This window comes from Thamnophis elegans, chromosome 14 (genome assembly GCF_009769535.1).
Source record: "Thamnophis elegans isolate rThaEle1 chromosome 14, rThaEle1.pri, whole genome shotgun sequence".
NCBI lineage: Eukaryota > Metazoa > Chordata > Lepidosauria > Squamata > Colubridae > Thamnophis > Thamnophis elegans.
Window position 1 is genome coordinate 23,456,290 of NC_045554.1, and position 19,044 is coordinate 23,475,333.

The 19,044-nt window shown below is 49.7% G+C and overlaps 1 protein-coding gene across 1 annotated transcript; it reads left to right on the forward strand.

The window, feature by feature from the left end:
• Positions 1–1,295: 1,295 nt before the first annotated feature.
• On the forward strand, positions 1,296–14,431 carry LOC116517465 (SNF-related serine/threonine-protein kinase-like). The gene is given in 6 exon segments (XM_032230424.1): positions 1,296–1,961; positions 9,622–9,763; positions 11,257–11,469; positions 13,126–13,239; positions 13,330–13,687; positions 13,689–14,431. Coding segments are annotated over 6 exon segments (1,995 nt in total). The 5' UTR covers positions 1,296–1,393; the 3' UTR covers positions 14,289–14,431.
• Positions 14,432–19,044: the final 4,613 nt, after the last annotated feature.

The window sequence follows — 19,044 nt, forward strand, 5'->3', positions numbered from 1 at the left end:
AAAGTGAGAAAAAGGACTTTGAAGAAAAGATACAATAATTATAAAAATAAAAGAAAAAGAAGCGAGGAGAATGGGAGGAAAGCAGAGAATAAAAGAGAAGTGGAATTTTTCACAGACCAAGAGAAAATGGTTAGAGAAGGAGGAAGGGAAAGAAAGGATATATTAGTAGATTAAAGGGAAATGTATTAATATTGGTAATGGCATGTAGCCAACTAAGATATAAGGGAATTATAGTAACATTAATTGTGGATAATTAACTTAAATGTTTTTATGTAAAAATTGAACATGAGGATTTATGTTACTTATAGTAAATTAGGCCAACAGATGGAATATGATATGATAATTTGGTTTAACTCTGAAGGGGAAATTAATGATATTGTTTATGTATTAAGAAGAAAAGTTTAAGATGAAAAATATGGAAAGAGAATAAGATGGCTGAAATTGGAAATAGAACTATGATGTAAAATGGATTATGTATAAGAGAGGATGTAAAAGAAAAAAACCCAGACACTTTGTTTATAAAATATATTTAAATATGTAATAAAAAATAAAAACCTTGAAAGATAAAAAGAATTGGGAGGGTTGAGGGGCCACACTTGAGCCTCTTCAGTCGGACTTCACAAAGATTGCAGCCCACACAAACCCCTCTAGCCCAGTGTTTTTCAACCACTGTGCCGCGGCACACTAGTGTGCCGTGACATAGTGTAAGGTGTGCCGTGGGAAAAACATCCTGCCTATAGTCAATATAGGCACAGAGTTAAATTTTTTTAACATTTTCTAATGGTGGTGTGCCTCGTGATTTTTTTCATGAAAAAAGTGTGCCTTTGCACAAAAAAGGTTGAAAAACACTGCTCTAGCCTGTAGGAAGAGAGTTCTGGGGGCCAAAAACCAGGGCCCTCCTGTATGGTGGTTGGGACCCTTCTGGGGCAGATGGGAGATGCGGGCCAAGTGTCCCCCCCCCCCAGCAGGGCCTGAAGAAGAGCCTCGGTTTTTCCGCTAAGAAAAGGAGGGAAGGGTGAAAGTTTGTCACTGTAGCCGCCTTGAACGAGGACCCGGGTAATGGTCGCAGTTCGGGGAAAGGCTCCGTTGGGAAGGCGACCAGTCCTCAGTCCAAAACCAGCGCCCCGATCTCCTTGCTGAGAGCGGCGCGGAAGACAGATTGGGAAATGTTCCTTTAAATGCCCGGGAGCGCTCCGGGTCACGAGAAGCAGCTCCGCGCTCGCGGGGGAGATTTTCCGGCGGAGCCGATCCCGCGCCCGCCTTCCGTCCTGCCCCGGGAGAAGCGCCGCCCGCTCCGGCCTCGCTGCCGCCCGAGCCCGACTTGCCGGCCGCCGGAGTAGAGCTGCCCAGCCGGTAGGCCCGCGCCGAAGCGGGCGAGAGCGCGGGCACGGCGATGGAGGGCCAGATGGCGGGACTGTACGACCTGGGCCGGCGGCTGGGCAGGGGCCACTTCGCCGAGGTGCGGCTGGCCCGGCACGTCTTCACGGGCGAGCGCGTGGCCGTCAAGGTGATCGAGAAGAGCCGGCTGGGCGGCGCGGCGGCGGCGCGACTGCGGCGGGAGGTGGGTTGCATGAAACTGGTGCAGCACCCCAATGTGGTGCGGCTCTACCAGGTGCTGGAGACGCCGGCCCGGCTCTACCTGGTGCTAGAGCTTGGCGACGGCGGGGACCTCTTCGACCTGCTGACGCGGCGGCCGGGCGGGCTGGAGGAGGCGCAGGCCAAGGGCTACTTCGCCCAGGTGGTGCACGCCATCTCCTACTGCCACCGGCTCCATGTCGTGCACCGCGACCTCAAGCCCGAGAACGTGCTCTTCTTCCAGCAGCAAGGGGTGGTCAAGCTCACCGACTTCGGCTTCAGCAGCTGCTTCCAGCCGGGCACCATGCTGGCCACCAGCTGCGGCTCCCTCGCCTACTCGGCCCCCGAGATCCTGCTGGGCGAGGAGTATGACGCCCCCGCCGTGGGTAAGAGCCGGCCAGCCCCGAGCGGCTTCCGTCCCTGTCAGGGTCGGACGGTCCCGAGGGCTCTCGGCTGCGCCAAGGAGGACAGGCAGCGCGGAGCCTGCAGGCCCAGCCGAGGCCCCGGCGAGATGTCGGTTGTCCGGGGGGGGGGGGGGAGGTGGCGCTGGGTGGACCGGGCTGCCGGGCCCTCCTTGGCCTTGGGCCGGCGAGGCGTCTCCTGGGGTGAGGAGGTTAAGGATGGGGGCAGTTGGAGCGGGGGGAGGCCCCCCTTGCTGGGCTGCCTTGTAAGACTTTCTCTTTCGGCTGCTGGTTTCCGTGAACTGCAAGCAACCTTCAGAGCCAGCCAGAGAAGTTCCGAAGGCCTAAAGCTGCTTTTGACCCGCGTGCAGGAGGGCTGTCCGAGGGAGGGAAAGCCCTGGTGCCCCTGTTTCAGCCATGGTGGTTGAGCAGCGTCCATCCGGGCCCTGATGAGATCCAGGACTTTCTTTGGGTTACAGCTGTTCAGCGGGAAAAAGTTAGGGAGAAGCTGGGCCTTCCTTTCTAAACACTTTAAGGTGACTAGAAGTTTCTCCTCCCTTTCCTAATTGCTAAAAGCAGTTTATAACATCATCTTCCCCAGTCCCTTCCATGGTGGCCCATCACCCCTCATGCCTCCCTTTCCCCTTTCATAGCCTTTATGTCAGAGTGATCCCTTTTATAATCTCTTTTGCCAGCCCTTGCTCCCAGGATCTCTTGGCAGATTTTTATTTTTATTTATTTATTTATCTATCAACATGTATAAGAGAACAGGTGCTAGTATAGACATGGACATTTTCGCACGAAATTGGTACAAATAGATGGATATCAATAAGTATAACATGGCTATGAACACATAAAATGAGTACATATCAATGGGGACAGTAGGACAGGGACGGTAGGCACTCTGGGGTGTTTATGGTCCCCCTTAGAGACCTCTTAGGAAAAGTGTGAGGTCCACGGTGGACAGTTTAAGGTTAAAGATTTGAAAGCAGTTTACTTTGAGTTTGCATCTATTGTTTGCCCGTGTATTATTGCGGTTGAAGTTGAAGTAGTTATTTACAGGTAGGATGTTATAGCAGATAATTTTGTGTACTATGCTTACATAGGTGGCGTAGTTCGAGGTTGTCCAGGCCTAAAATTTTGAGTCTGGTGGCATAAGATATTTTATTGCAAGCAGATGAGATAAGTACTGTTCTTGAGAAATAACTCTGGACCCACTCTATTGTATTAATGTCCGATATACAGTGTGGATTCCAGGCAGGTGACCAGTATTCAAGGATTGGTCCAGCAAAGGTTTTATGTGCCCTAGTTAGCAGTAAAGTGTTACCAGAGAAAAAACCTTGTAAAATAAGGTTGACAACTCTTAATGCCTTTTTGGTAATGTTGTTACAGTGAGCTCTGGGGCTTAGATCTGTTGAGATGAGTACTCCTAGTTCCTTGACAGAGTGTGGATCATCTATTAGGTTGTATCCACTCAGTTTGTATTTGGTGTTCTGTTTTTTGTTGCCAATGTGTAGGATAGAGCATTTATTAGAGATTTGGAGTTGCCAATTGTTTTGACCATTCAGATACAGAGTCAAGTTCATTTTGTAGGGTGGTAGTATTGTCTGTGGTGTTAAATAGTTTTACGTCATCAGCAAAGAGGACACAGCTGCTTATAATATGATCACAGAGGTCTCTTATGTAAAGCAGAAAGAGTGTGGGTCCTAATACGCTGCCTTGGGGGACACCACTGTTAATTGGTGCAGGGTTTGATATTGTGCTTCCAATATTGACTACTTGTTGCCTGTCTGATAGGAATACATCCACTTGTGCAAAGATCTAGAAATGCCGTAGGAGCTTAGTTTTAACAGAAGTTTGTCATGTACCACTGAATCAAAGGCTTTGCAGAAGTCTATGTAGATTGCATCTATTGCTTTGCCCTGGTCGAGTTGTGTGGTCCAAATGTTTCTGCAGTGTAGGAGTTGCAGATTACAGGACAATTTTGTTCTGAAATCAAATTGCTTGTTAGAGAGCAGGTTGTTTGTCTCTAAGTGTAGGGTGACAGATTGGTTGATGATAGTTTCCATGACTTTACGGGAGAAGCAGCAAAGGGAAATTGGTCGGTAATTCTCAACTAGGCTGGAGTCTCCTTTTTTGAAGATAGGAATGACTGTTGCTCCTGACCATAGGTCAATCAAGGAGCTGGTTCTAAAAGATACTTCATAGATAGTGCTTAGAGGTTCTGCTAGGGCAGTGGAGAGTTTTTTCAAAAAGATTCCAGCAGATTTTCTCCTCTAGAGATTCAGATAAAAAAATGGGAGAATAGCGACATCACACAGAGGTTTTTAAAACTCCAGGGTGCAAGAAAACCACGTAATACCAGCACATCCCTATTTTAGACAGAGGAGAGACTGGCCAGTTGGCTGAGGAGCTCCTGGCAATGGTGAAAAGGAGCGGGCGGGGGGGTTGCCACTAACAATTCTGCTGTGTTACTTACTTTAGTTCCCATATTGGGAGTGGGGGTATTAGAGTTTACCATGGATGTTATCCCTGTGAGATGCTGGGAGCCTTGAAGGATTGGACAGTATATACATTTGATCAATCAGACTGGATAGTTGAGGGATTAGCTAGAGAACAAATATTATTCCAGATGACTTTTTCCCAAGATGGAACCAACACAATTCCTCGGCAGTTAAATCCCTTTCCCATGTCATTCTTGTAGCCTGTCGTTTGTTTCAAGCCTGTCTCAATCTTGTCAGGCACAACCTTTTCCTTTTCCGTAAAATCTTTTAGATACAGTCTCTCCATAGAAGCAGATGGCTCTGTTGACACTAATAAATTACAGTTAATTTATGAATCCATTGTTCAAAAATATCAATTAATATGACATGGAAAAAAGGTTACGCCGGACATATGCTGGCTGATGACTTAATAATTAAAATGCATATATAAATAAACTGAGAAAGTGACCTGAATAATTTTTCTGCATTGGAGTTACAAAAGAGGATTGTTAAAGCTTTGAAGAATTTTGTGAGAAGGGACAAAAAAAAGAGAAAAGAAATCAAATTCCACAATATTAATTTAATGGACTAAAGATTGTTAGAAGTGGAAGGAAAGAATATAACATTGGTTTATTTGATCAAGGTTGACATAGATATGTTGATATTTCTACTAATCTTTAACGAACCAACAGAACTGAAATGATGATGCTTTATGGATTTATTTATAGATAAGAAATCAGATATTGGAAGAAGAGATAATTTGTTGTCTTTTTAGATAATAAAGCTATGTAGGAATTTCCTATGTTAATCCCATTTTTTAAAATGGATATTCTAGAAAATCTTATTAAGTGTCATCTTTAGCCATCCTGTATCTGCTTCTGATCAATTTTCTGATGTATGCTTTGATTTAAAATTGGAACAAATTTGAATCCTTGCCTAGATCAGTCAAATGGATGGATTCATTTGATTCCTTTCTAAATTTGAGAAGCTGCCATATGACTCTGGTCTGGAACTTCTCTGCAGGTTGGAGGGTTCATTCCAGTGTCAAACCTTCCTGGGTCTTGGTTGTTGAGCCTCAGGAAATCAGCTCTTTCAAACTCTTTCCATGAGAAGATGATTAAACTAAGAACTGGCCCTTCTCCTGCATACTTGCTGGATACTCTTTGAGTGGGGTGCTTGAAGCTGACCTCAGCATTCCAGACCATAGAATCACATGGCTGAAAGGCACCTTGGAGGTCTTCTAGTCCAGTGTTTTTCAACCTTTTTTGTGCAAAGGCACACTTTTTTCATGAAAAAAATCACGAGGCACACCACCATTAGAAAATGTTAAAAAAATTTAACTCTGTGCCTATATTGACTATATATAAAGTAATTTTCCCACGGCATACCTTACACTATGTCACGGCACACTAGTGTGCCGCGGCACAGTGGTTGAAAAACACTGTTCTAGTCCATCCCCCTGCTCAAGCAGGAGACCCGATAATACCATTTCAGACAAATAGCTGCCCAATCCCTTCTTAAAACCTCCTGTGTTGAAGTACCCACAACTCCAGGAGATAAGCTATTCCATTCTCACAGGCAGGAAATTTCTCCATACTTCCAGGTTGGATCTCTGTTTAATGATCTTTCACCTGTCACTTCTTGTCCTCCCTTCAGGTGCTTTGAAGAACAAGTTGACTCCCTCTTCTCTGTTACAGCTCCTCAAATACTTTTATCATATCACCCTAATCCTTCCCTTTGATATGGTGGACATACCTAGCTCCCTTAACTGTTCATCATATGATTTAGCCTCCAGATCCCTTATCACTGTTGTTCTTATCTAGGGCAGGTGTTTGCAACCTGCAGCTCCGGAGCCACATGCAGCTCTTTGGGCCCTTTGCTGTGGCTCCCTATGGGCTGATCCCACCACTGGCTGCCCCCCCCTCGCCCTCCCCTCCCAGTCACTCCTTGCCTGGCCTGAGAAGGTAAGGGCAAAGGCAGTCACTCTTGCTGGAGCTTCTCCCGGCCCTTGTTGATGCTGGGAGTGCTTCAGTCACTTGGGGAGACACACAACCTGCTCTCTACCCTGAGATACTTGCCTGACCCAGCCGTGACTGATGCTGGCTTCACTAACATGAGGGCTGGCGGGGTGGGAATGGGATCCAGGAGGAGGGGACAATGGAAAGGGGGATGGGCTCGCAGCACCCAGCAGTGGCTTTAAAAGTTGCAAAAGGGGACTATCGCCTTCTAGAGGATGCTTTTCAATGAAAGCCAGTGGTGGCACTTCTCCACTGGAGGAGTAAAGAAGCTCAGGACAGTGGGAAAAGAGGGTTGGCCCCACCGAACCTCACACGTCCACCATGGGGGTCAGGCTTGGAGAAAGCGGGAGCACCCTTGCCAATGACACTCACCCCCCCACCCCCCCGTGTGTGTATCTCTGTATCTTTCTCTGTGTCTCTCCTCTCTCTCAGAAAACCAAGGCTGGGCCAACCCAACGAGCTCTCCTTGGGGCTCTTCACTACTCCTTTTCTTTCTTCTTGGCAACTTTTTGGAAATCCTGGCTGGCTGAGGAATGAGCATCAGCCATCCATAGCGGAGGCTTCCCTTCGGACGATCCTCCTCCTTCCCCTCCTTCTCTCACAACCACAGCCAGGCAGAGAGAGACATAGACACACACACACACACAGAGGGGGGGAGAGGGGAGAGGGAGAGATACAGAGAGAGGGGGAGAGAGAGATACAGAGAGGGGGGGAGATAAAAGGGGGGAGAGAGACTCAGAGAGAGGGGGAGAGATATATAGACAGAGAGAGATTCAGAGAGAGGAGGAGAGAAATGGAGAGATACAGAGAGAGGGGGGAGAGATACAGAGGAGGGGGAAAGAGGGGGAGAAAGAGACACAGAGAGGGAGAGAGACACAGAGAGAGATACAGAGGGGTGAGATAGAAGGGGAGAGGGAGACAGATAAAGAGGGAGGGGAGAGGGAGAGAGAGAGGGAAGAGATGGAGAGAGGGGAGAGATACAGAGAGGGGGAGATACAGAGGGAGAGATACAGAGGAGGGAGGAGGGACACAGGGGGGGATACAGCGGGGGAGATAAAAGGGGAGGAAGACAGATACAGAGGGAGGGAGAGAGATACAGAAAGGGGGATAGGGAGAGAGGGAGAGAGATACACAGAGAGGACGGAGAGAGACGGAGAGGGGGAGAGAGAGACAGAGGAAAGGAAGGGAGAGGGAGGGGGGAGAGAGACACAGAGATACAGAGGGGTGAGATAGAAGGGGAGAGGGAGACAGAGATACAGAGGGAGAGGGGAGGGAGAGATACAGAGACTGGGAGAGGGAGAGTGATACAGAGAGGGGGGAGATAAGGAGAGAGATAGAGGAGGGGGAGGGGGAGATACTGAGGGAAAGGGGTGAGAGACACAGAGAGAGACGGGAGGGAGATAGAAGGGGAGGGAGCCAGAGAGAGATACAGAGGGGGAGGTAGAGAGATACACAGAGAGGGGGAGAGAGGGAGAGAGACACAGGGAGATAAAAAGAGGGGGGAAAGTGGGTAGAGGGGGAAAGATAGAGGGGGGGAGAGAGAGGGAGAGACAGAGAGAGAGATGTCGAAAGGATTTTGTGATTCCAGAACAACCAGTTCTCTGCCCTAATGACTGGCTGGGTAGGTGGGGCTGGGGGGCGTCATCTGACTGGGTGGGAGTGAGTGACATTGAGTTGGCCACGCCCACTCATGCAGCTCTTTGGGCCCTTTGCTGTGGCTCCCTGCATTATATAAATGCAGTGGCTCAGGTTTTGTGGGTCCCAGGGTTTCCTTTTCTGTGGGAAAAGGGTCCAAATGGCTCTTTTAAGTGTTGAAGGTTGCAGGCCTCTGTTCTGGGAGGTTCTCCCTGTTCTCATCTCATTTTTTGCCTTGTGGCCTCACTCGTGCAGTGTAAAGAAATACTAACACCTCGTGTGATCTTGATGCTGCCCCTCTGTTAATGCAGCCCAGGACTGCATTGACTTGTTTGGCAGTTGCAGCCCCCAGCTGGCTCCTATTTAATCAGGAATCCACTAGATCTAGAATCCTAGGTTCCTCTGAGAGTTGCTATTGTTCAGCCAGGTACCATTTATTCTATTTTCTCATGTGAGCCTGACTAAAAGCAAAGCAAGTGGGACAGATGCTTAACTGTGATTTGGAAATTATATAAATGCAGTAGCCCCAAATAATCCCACTGTTTTTAATCTACACCACAGTGATGGCTTCTGTTCCATTTGCAATCCAGCCATACATTTTTTTTCCTGTACTTCCATTTTACACCTCTGCATTTGACTTCTGTTTCAATGTACAATTATTGTAGCTGTGGAGATTTAAATTCTTTCACAGGAAAGAAATCTCTCCTGACCACATTTCCATCAATTCAAGCGTCAGCCGTGACCTCCAGCTGCTTCTTACAATATCCTTAAAACAGAACCAAAATAGAAATTGGGTTTTTGAGTAGCTCCTCTTCCATTACTTGCTAGCATTTTGTCTTTTCACTGAACAGCTGTTATATGGATTCTTGTTTCTTTTGAAGGTATCCAAGGTATCTTTTTTATTTTTAGTATGATTTGCCAACCTCAATTCATTCCACTCCTTGGTTTTCTTGATGCTGTTTCTAGACAACTGCACATATTTTTTTCTTGGTGTTTTAGCTATCTGTCTCCTTACATGTTGATTTCCCATTCTTCCATTTTCTCTCACTGTTACATTCTTACAACTGAAAATGATTCCTAAATTCTTTTTAGGAATTCTCATTCCTTTTCTCCTCTTTTCCACATTAGCTTTCTCTGCCATGAGGAAGGGTTTATAAAATCTGCTCTTGACATTTTAAAAAGGTGCCCAGCTACTGAGTTACAGGTTCCTAATCTCAAGGCTTTCTTCAGCCCCTCGGTGGTTCCTACAGCATTTCTATTCCATGCTGTGAAGCCCTTTGTAAAATTGGTGGTTGGAGGATTTGACGGCATACAAGTAGGACATCGGCCTTGAGTCCCCTGCAGAATGGAGGTTGCATTTGAAGTCAGTGGAATGGGTGGATTTCATCTATTTGGGCAATCGGGTCCTTTTGCAGCCGGGAACTGGGAAGGGGAAGAAGAGGGTTGTGCTGGAGGGCTGAGCCCAGAGCACAGACTCTGTTCAGCCCAGTTTCCTCTTTTCTCTCTTAGATATCTGGAGCTTGGGTGTCATCCTTTACATGCTGGTCTGTGGACATCCCCCTTTCCAGGAGGCCAATGACAGCGAGACCCTGACCATGATCCTGGACTGTCGCTATGTGATACCATCAGGCATCTCCCTCCTGTGTGCAGAGTAGGCGGCCCCTCCTCATTTCCTCCCTCTGTGTCACTGCCTTGTTCCTTAGGAAGCAGCCTCAGCCTCCCTGCCTACTGTGTTCGCAGCCTAGAGGCGAGGGGCAAGTGTCAGCAGGAAACCCCCAGGCAGTGCCATTTATTTATTGTCACATTTTATGCCTCCCAACCGCTTTGGATGATTCACAGCAATCAAAGAAGTTACAATAAACCCAATTAAAAGCCAGGTAAAAAAGATGGCAAGCATGGCAGACCAAATGGGAGGAGGCCGGAGGACACAGGGAAGAGGTGGGTCATCGTGGTTCCTCGTAACTAGGGCAGACGACGGGGGCCATCCGGATCATGGGTGGCAGGACTCATCATGGAGGGCAGGCACTGCGCCAGGGAAGGGACATTCCCAGAGCCCCAAGAGGTGATACGAAGGAATCTGACACCTGCCCACTCTGCAGGCTCAGGTCAGCTGGGAAGATACTATGGGAGATGGACAGTAACCAGGCCCTTTGCCAGGGAGGACTTGGTGGGTAAAGACTAGCCTCTCGATTGCTCCTGGAAGCGAAGTCGCCAATGGTGCAGCAGCTTCACAGAAAAGATGTTATGTAGGCATAGGTCTAGATGAGGTGGGTGGCACATATCCAAGAAGCAAGTACATAAATAAATAAAAATACCGAGGCCTGCCTGTGCTGCTGAGCAGTTGAAGCTTCCAGGTGGTCTTCAAGGGTAGCCTTACATAGAGCATGTTGCAGTAGTCAAGCCGTGAGGTGGCCAGTGTGTCCGAAGGGCCCCTCGATGTAGAAAAGGATGCAGTTGACACCCCTTTGTTTCCATCCTTGAGCACTTGGAGGGAAGGATGGTCTGGGAACCTACGTATCTATCTATCTTTGTCCTCCCCTCTGCCCCCCCCCTTTTTTCTCCATGGGAGGGAGGCCCTCTCCAGTTGGAGCAGAACTCAGGAGGTGAAAGCTCAGCTGCAGAGGCCCATTTTGATTATTCTTCTGGTCTAATTGCTGGATGGCTGAGACTCCTCTGCCTTCCCTGAGAAACCTTTGAGCAAAGAAACATTGGTGGCCCAGGGACAAGGAGCAGGATCCCCCTGCTCTGCCCCGAGTATCCGTGGTGCCTTTCCAAACTCCTCACTTGGGCTCTGCCTTCTGCCTTGGACTGCGCCAAGGTGGCGCAGTGGTTAAATGCAGCACTGCAGGCTACTGCTAGATCAGCAGGTCAGCGGTTCAAATCTCACCGGCTCAGGGTTGACTCAGCCTTCCATCCTTCCGAGGTGGGTAAAATGAGGACCCAGATTGTTGGGGGCAATATGCTGACTCTCTGTAAACCGCTTAGAGAGACCTGAAAGGCCTATGAAGCGGTATATAAGTCTACTGCTATTGCTATTGCTATTGCTATTTCTGAAGAGAGGGGGATTGGGAGTGGGAGAGCGGGGGGGGGGAGAGAACCTGGGGGGGGGAGGCAGCTGAGTCACTCTCGCTCTTCTTTGCACAGCCTTATTGCCCAGATGCTGCAGCGGGACCCCAAGCAAAGGGCCTCCTTGGAGATCATTGAAAACCACCTGTGGCTCCAGGGGGTGGACCCCTCCCCAGCCAGCCATTCTCTCCTGCCGCTGACATCTCACCGGAGGGTTTTGGAGGAGGAGCACGAGATCATCATCCAGGCCATGCTGTGTGGCCACATTGCAGACCGGGAAACCATCCAGGAGTGAGTGAGGATCCGGGGTGGGCATTGGCACAAATCGCTCCGGTTGATTAAGGAAGGTTGTGCAAGGGGAATGTGACTTGGGCACAGGTATCACCGCCACTGGACAGGAATTTGAGTTGACCTTCAGTTGGTTGGGACATAACTTTGCTAGCTGAAATGATCAGGTAGATGTTTTGGGCCTTCCTTAATGCTCAAAGGTCAAAAGTGGCTTCTGACAATGCCCAGGAACCTCTGACTGTGAAATGTCAATCATAGTTTTGAAATGGACATAAATGGAGATGTAGGAAATCCTTGATTAATGACTACTTATTCAGTGACCATTTGAAGTTACAGTGGTGCTGAACAAGTGGTACTTAAGAGCAGTCCCAGAAATTCCAGCTGTCCCACCATCCCTGCATTCCCATGGTTGCCATTTGTGACGTTCTCTGCCAGCTTCCCCCAAGCAAAATCCATGGGGAAGGTGGGAGGGAAAATTGCAAGTTGCTCCCACTGCTTTTTCCCCTGAGGAACCATGCCACAAAGTGCAAGATCCTGGAGAATTCACACACACACTTCTTCAGTGGAACCTCTCCCCAGACTGCATACATTTGCCACCATATCACCCTCCCTCACTCCAGGGTACTTACTCACCCTCCAGCATGCTTGCAAGCCACCAGGATTTGTAACTCCCCACAGGCTTCCCCAATGACTTTGCTTCTGGAAAGTCGGCTGGAAGTTGCAAGTCCTTGGTGGTCACATGAGATTTCACTTAACAACCCATGATTTCGTACGTGGCCACTTAAGGCGGTTTAAAAACACAATATAAAATAAATAAAAATAAACAATAAAAATAATAAACACCCCCCCCCCAGGCGACAACACACATTCATACTAGCCATGATCCTTACTTAAATGGCAGCAACAGAGACTGCAGGATTGCCATTGCTTAAGCAATCTGGTCACGTGACATCATACTTTGCAACTACATTGCTTGGCGATAGAAATTCCAGTCCTTGCTATTGTTGTTAAGCAAGGACTATCTGGCTGACATCCCCATTTCCCTGGAGAGGAAAAAGTGAATCTGTTGGTGAACGATAGGAGTCAGGAGCCCAACCTCTTGGCTGATGGTGTGGATTTCAGCCCAGCAGCTTCCGGGCAGCCGTGGATTCCCCATTCCTGGCTTAAAAATTGGCACAAACCTGTGATCCCATAACTGTGGCCTGCAACAGAAGAACCAGTCCCAAAGTGTCAGGTTCCTGAATAGAATCCACCAGTGAATAAGTTGGACGCGTCCTTGGGGGGCGGGGGGGGGGGGACAGAGCCACAGAATAAGTGAGGCTGTTCGGTCTCTCCCAGGTCCTCCAGTTCTCTGCCATCAAGACACTCACCTGTACCCAGATTGCTTCAAGCCCAAGGAGAAATCCATAATTAAGGCAGCTGGACTTTATGTACCAAGATACATGTCGAAACAGACTTTTGTTCCCTGGTGAGGTCATTATCTGAGTTTGTGTTGTTAAGGAATTGAGTGCAAGGGCTTTCTGGTAATCAGTCGATTGAGTTTACAGTCTAGGCCGGAGGGCAATCAGTCAGTTACCAGGCAGCCCTGAAAGGGAGCAGAACCTCGGAAGTCTCTTCTGTACCCATGCCTGATTCTTTCCCCCTGGCATCTCCCTGCAGAGCCCTGGAGGCCAAGCGCTACAATCATGTCACTGCCACCTACTTTCTGCTGGCCGAACGGATTCTACGTGAGAAGCAGGAGAAGCAGAGCCTGGCCGAGGAGCTCCAGAGCAGGCAAGCCCCCCTCGGCCCTTCGAGTGTTGGTCTCTGCCAGGGGGATTCGCAGCTGCTCACCTCCCCTCTTTGCTCCTTCTTCTTCCTCAGGAGTCTACCATGCGAGTCCCCTCTGCCCACAGAGCTGCCACCAGCCACCAAGGGCACTCTGGAGACGGTCGCTGCTGAGTATGCCGGGAAGCAGCCTCTCCTCTGTCGCTCAGCTTCGGGCGAGGGCAGGCCTCTTCCAGCTTCCCATGGATGCGGGCAGCCTCTGCGGGCCCTCATCCAGCCCTCCCTCATGGAGACGGGCATTGCCAAGAGCACCCTCGCCTTGCAGCAGATTTCGGAGGAGGAGGAGGAGGAAGAGGAGGAGGCAGAAGGGAAACCGGGGCCCTCACGAAGACGGACCTCCTCCTTGAACGAAGAGCAGATGAGCCGCTTCCAGAGCACCGCGTCCTCCCTGCTTCTTCTGCCGGGCCCTTGCGGCCCACTACAAAGCGGGGAAAGAGCCTCCTCCTGCACACACCAAGTCCCCCTGCCTGGAACAAGGGCCTGGGGTGGCTCCAGCAGCTCCTCCGGAGCAGGCATCCCCCAGCAGCCGGTCAGGAACAGGCCGAGCCCCGCAGTCAGAGGAACCGGGCAGCAGCCTCTGCTTGCAAGGGGGAAAGAGGCCTGCTGAACCCCCAGGGGAAGCCACCCCCACTAGCAGCAAGGGAGGGGGCCCCGTCGGACCAGAGGGGGGGCTTGGCCAAATTGAGCCCCTCCTGGCAGAGGAAGAGGAACAGAGTCACCTCCTTCCGTCGAGGGAAGGAGAGCCCGTTGAGGAGGACCTCCTGGAGGTTGAGGAGGAGAGCCCCCACCCCCAGAGCAGCACAGCTCTTCTGCAGGGGGGCTGTGCCCCAAGAACCCCTGGAGCCGAGGTGCTGCCAGGAGCAGAGGGAAAGGGGCCGGAGCTGGGGCTGCGCCACGGGGCCAAAGCCTGCTGCGTGGCCAGAGCAACGGGAGTGGCCATGACAGCCTCGCGGACAGCATCATCAAGCTGGACCCGGCAAAGGCAAGAGCGTTAACCTGAAGGATCGGCTTCTGCAGTTTCCGCTCTGCGAAAAGGCCCTGGCTTCCGGATGCAGCCAAGCTCCCGAGAGAGCCTGCTGTCCTTGGGGCAGTTCAAACTGTTGCCAACGTCATCTAGGCATGCGAGGAGAGAAGAGCAAGGAGAGCTGAGATGGACCTCCAGGGGAGAGCCAGGCAGCAGCAGCGCCAGTTGCCAAGGTCCGTGCTTGGCTGCCTGCACCTTCTCTGGGAGGGGGCGCTTCCTGTGTGAGACCCAAGTAGCTCCCAGCATCCACACGGCACCTTAGACTGGGGTGTTTCCCCTTACGTCCCCCTGCACTCCCAGCATCCCACACAAACCCTCCTCCTGGTCTGTGATGGAGGAAGTCTTCAGCCTGCTCTGCTGCAGCTGGAAGCTTGGAGAACTTGGAAACTGGAAGGAAGAGTCCGAAAGGGAACTTGGGATGTCCACTGACCCAGGAGAGCTGGGAGAAGGTTTTCCAGGAAATGCAGGAGCTCTCCTGCCGCCTAGTTTACTGAAGCTAATCGGCCTATGACACCTGGGGGGTGATTTATACCAAGCAGGTGGCGGCCTTGACTTTCCCTGGCAGAGCCGCCTGCTTGGAAGTGGCTTCGACCATCTCCCCCTTGTGGTGCCTCCAGGCCAGGGGAGGCCATGCACCCGCCCAAGGTTTCCATCAGGGCCTTCCTCCCTTTTCTCCCTGGTTGCCCTCTCCACCCGGGCAGAGCAGGGGCTTCCTCCCTTTCTGGGCCCACTCTCTCCCTCCCCCAGCTTCAATGTTGGGAGTGTGTGCTGCGGTGGTTGTCACTTTGAAGCCCAGCTCACTCCTGGACCCAGGACCGGCATGGGTGCCAAGGGTAAGCGTGGCAGAGTCAGATTGGGAGTCTTCGTGCAGTGCAGGTGTGAGCAGGGCAGGTAGATGTTCACTGCTAGGTCCCCGCATCTGGATTGGGGCTCTTCAGCAAGAGACTGTGCATTAGGCTTGGCTGGCTCCTGCCCTCCTTCCTGCCCCCAGTCTGTGTGGGAGGATGAGCCCTTGGGCTGGGCCTCTGTTGCTGCCGCTTCCTCCATACCGCACGCTCTCTGTCCTGGCTGCCAAGCGGCGTGAGGGTCTTCCCAAAGCATCGGGCTCTCCCAACCCCAGGTGATGGGCAGATTTTTACAGCAACTGAGGTATTTTAGCATATTTTACGGTTTATCCCTTAGCCTGGGTTGGCCCTAGGTGGCCAACATACTTTCCTCCCAGCATGAACCAAGCTGTCGGGTTGCCCTCCTTTGCCTGCAGGGCGGGAAGAGAAGCTCAGGAGGCCCTGGCTGGGCAGAGAGGGCAGAAGAGGGCACTTATCCCACCCCACAGTCTCCAGAGGCTATGTGTCCCTTCCCTCTCCTACCCCCTCCCCCGTCTGGCCACCTGCGCCCAAACCCTCTCCCAGGGGCTTCTGGGGAAAAGCCGTTCTCCCTCTCTGTATTTATCCTCTTTTCTTGCTGGCAAGGAATGGATTGGGGGGGGGGGCGAAGGGACTGAGCTGTTGGAGTTCTGTGTCACATGCACTGATGGGATCGAAGGGAAAGCAAGGCCAACCCAATAAAATGATCACTCTGAATCTCAAAGCAACTTATGATTCCTTGTCAAGAAAAAGCTGAGGATTTTACTCGGGTTGGTACCACTGAGCTTGGATGTGCAGGCACCTCGGCCTTCACTCTTTAGGCCAGCCAAAAATCCCCCTGGGGGGAACCCAGACCACCATTCACCTCCCCGAGCCTCCATTGGACCCGCCAGAGCCAGGTAGCTTCAGGGGTCTCTGTCTTTCCCACCTGCAATCCCTGAGGAGCTTTTCAAGGGAGACCTTCCCTCTCAAGCTGGCGAGGGCTTTTCTGACTCTACTTTCCCTTGTGGGGGGAGTCGCAGACGAGAGGCCTCTTGTGGCTTCTCTGAGGACAGAAGAAGAGCTAAAGGCCTCCCTGTCGCTGCAGTGTCTGCTGTATTGAAAGCCACTCATTCTGATGATAAATTGTCCTTTGGACTTCAAGAGGGTAAGACAGCTGCATTGGGAAGAAAAACTAATACGTGGAGATCCAACTGTGGAAATAGGTCATTAGCCTCTTCTCTACTAGTCAACCTTTCGACTGAATTGTCCCACGGGTTTCTTCTGGTGGGAGGTTTTGGTTGCGGGAAGGGGCAATCTCAAGCTGGGTAGGTTCATTTGAAGCCATGCCTGTTGCTCCACAGGAAGGCTGAAACCTGGGGAATATCTGTCTTCCCTTGGCCATCAGCTTCAAGCATCCTGGGCTCTGGAGAGATCTGCCATATTCATCTGATGCTTGAATACCAGGATTGATGCCGACCCTGGGGTTGGATGCACCACTGAGGACTCTTGAGGGGACCAAGAGGACTGAGAAGTGCTTCTAGCCAGCCTGGCTGATTCTTGTAGGGTCAGAAGCTCCTGGGAAGCCCACCAGCAGGGAAAAATCCACTCCTCTCTGTCCCAAAGATGCTTTTTCAAGAGGCAGAAGCTTATAAGGATGATAAGCAAAACATCTTCAAAGAAAAACCAGAAAGTCCAGTCTCTGGAAAAAGCACCTTTGGGACAACCATGACCTGGATGACTGAGAATCTCTGTAGCTCTCTGGTTCTTGCCCAGCACTCCGTGTAGCTTGATCTAGAATGCTGACTGTTTCCCAGTTGAAACTGGTTGAGTCTGTCCGTGTGTGAGAAGATTAAGGAGTTATCATATACATTTAGACTTTGATTGCTTTTCCCTATGAAGGCTCTTTTTAGCCTTTATCCTGGTCACTATTCAGAGTTTATAGCATGGTTGTCTGTTATAAAGACACAAATCATCTTGGGATGGGATGGAACGGAACAGAGCAGAATTCTTTATTGGTCAAGAGTGATTGGACACACAAGGAATTTTTCTCCGGTGTAGGAGCTCTCAGTATAACAAAGTGATAAGTAATAGATCATAAATCATAAGATAAAAGGATTGATAAATCATAATCTACCAGAAAGCAATCCAAACCCAACCATTTTTCTAGGGCTCTTTGTGACTATAACCTGCCATGTAAGGACTGCAACAGCCACTATGTAGGACGGACAAGCAGAAGACTGGCAGGGCCATCCATGAACACCAACTAGAGGTCAGGATGAGAAGTCCTTAATCTCACCACACACAGACAGACTCAACCATAGTTTCAGCTGGGAAACTGTCAGCAACCTAGACCAAGCTAAATCCAGAAAATGCTAGGGAATACCCGGAAGCTTGACACTGAGACAAATCAATCACAAGCTACATTTATACTTCTTCAAGAGGCAATAAAAAAGCCCCTAGACCCAGGTAAGCAGGGATTCACACCAAGCAACAGCCAAGTAGAAAACAATATCCCAATCATTTAACTACCAAGCAGAAAACCATACCTCACCAACGCTGGCAGTTGGCATAAACAAGAGCACACTCCCTCGCCCTACACACCCTCGCACTGAGGATGCTACCTGCCTGGGTTATGAATGGTCTACCCTTCTGCCACCGGAAGCTCCACCATCTGGCATTTTTCAAGTGTGTAGAATTGCTTGTGAAAATATATACCATGACCTAAGATTGGTTTCCCCACCAGGGCACAACAACATCTATGTAGAAGATTGCAGGCCAATCAGGCTTCTTACTTCAAGGTAGCCTAAGGAGAAATGCCACAGATAAACTATCAGTCATAGCAAGCTCTGCCTCTGACTTTCCTCCCTGCTAGAGAATGCTGAAACCACAGGTCTGTCATTGGCTATTTTAGTGCAATATTTGGGTGCCTGTTATGCCAAAGGCAGGTAAGGATGATCTCTGAATGTCATAGCAGATTTTGAGCACACTGCACAAGTTTGGTTTAGTAAAAATTAGTTTAAAAAAGAATATTACAGAACTGAATAAATTTTCAAAAAGAGCAAAACTTGCTACAGAGTTGAGCAATTCCCTTATGAAGAAACACTGTGATACAGGATTGTTGTTCAACAAAGACTCCTGCCAGGCTATTTATGAAGGACAAAGGTGGTCACAGAAGTCTAAAGCACTTTGGGTTTCTTGTTGTTTATTTTGTGCTGACCTGGTACCTGCCTGGAGTTTCCCTCACAAGGTTCTTTGGAAGAGGTTTGTCATTGCCTTCTTCCTGGGGCTGAGAGAAAGTGACTGGCCTAGGGGCACCCAACTGGCTTTGTGCCTTTGTGGGACTCGAACTCATGGTCTCCCAGTTTCTAGTGTGATGCCTCAAGCACTACATCATACTGGCTCTTGTAGACCTGGAAAACCTGATTTTCCAAAGATTTGAGGCCTAGATAAGTAAAAGTTTAAAATATGTACCCAAGGTCTTTAGCAGGACTACTGGCTAGGAAGAGACATTCTCCTGCTAAAGGTGCCACCAATGGAAGCCTGAGAAAGAGGCCGTGTGTTACGGGGGCATGGCCATCAGAACTCCACATAGTGCTGAAGAGATTCTGAAAACTTCACTTTTGGAAATACAAATGCCTGGAGACTTTGAGAAACAAATAACAGTATTGCTGCACCATTTCAACAAATCTTGGTAAAGATCTATGATGATAATAAAAGGCCGAACATACCTTCTGCATACAGCAGTAAATTATATCCTATTCCTTTAACACAATTACCTTGGGTATCCCCAGACTATGTCCTTAAACATGGCAAATGTTCTAAATTAAATATTGAACGAGAGGGAACATTGGTGTTTTCCATGGTTCCTGTGTTTACATAAGA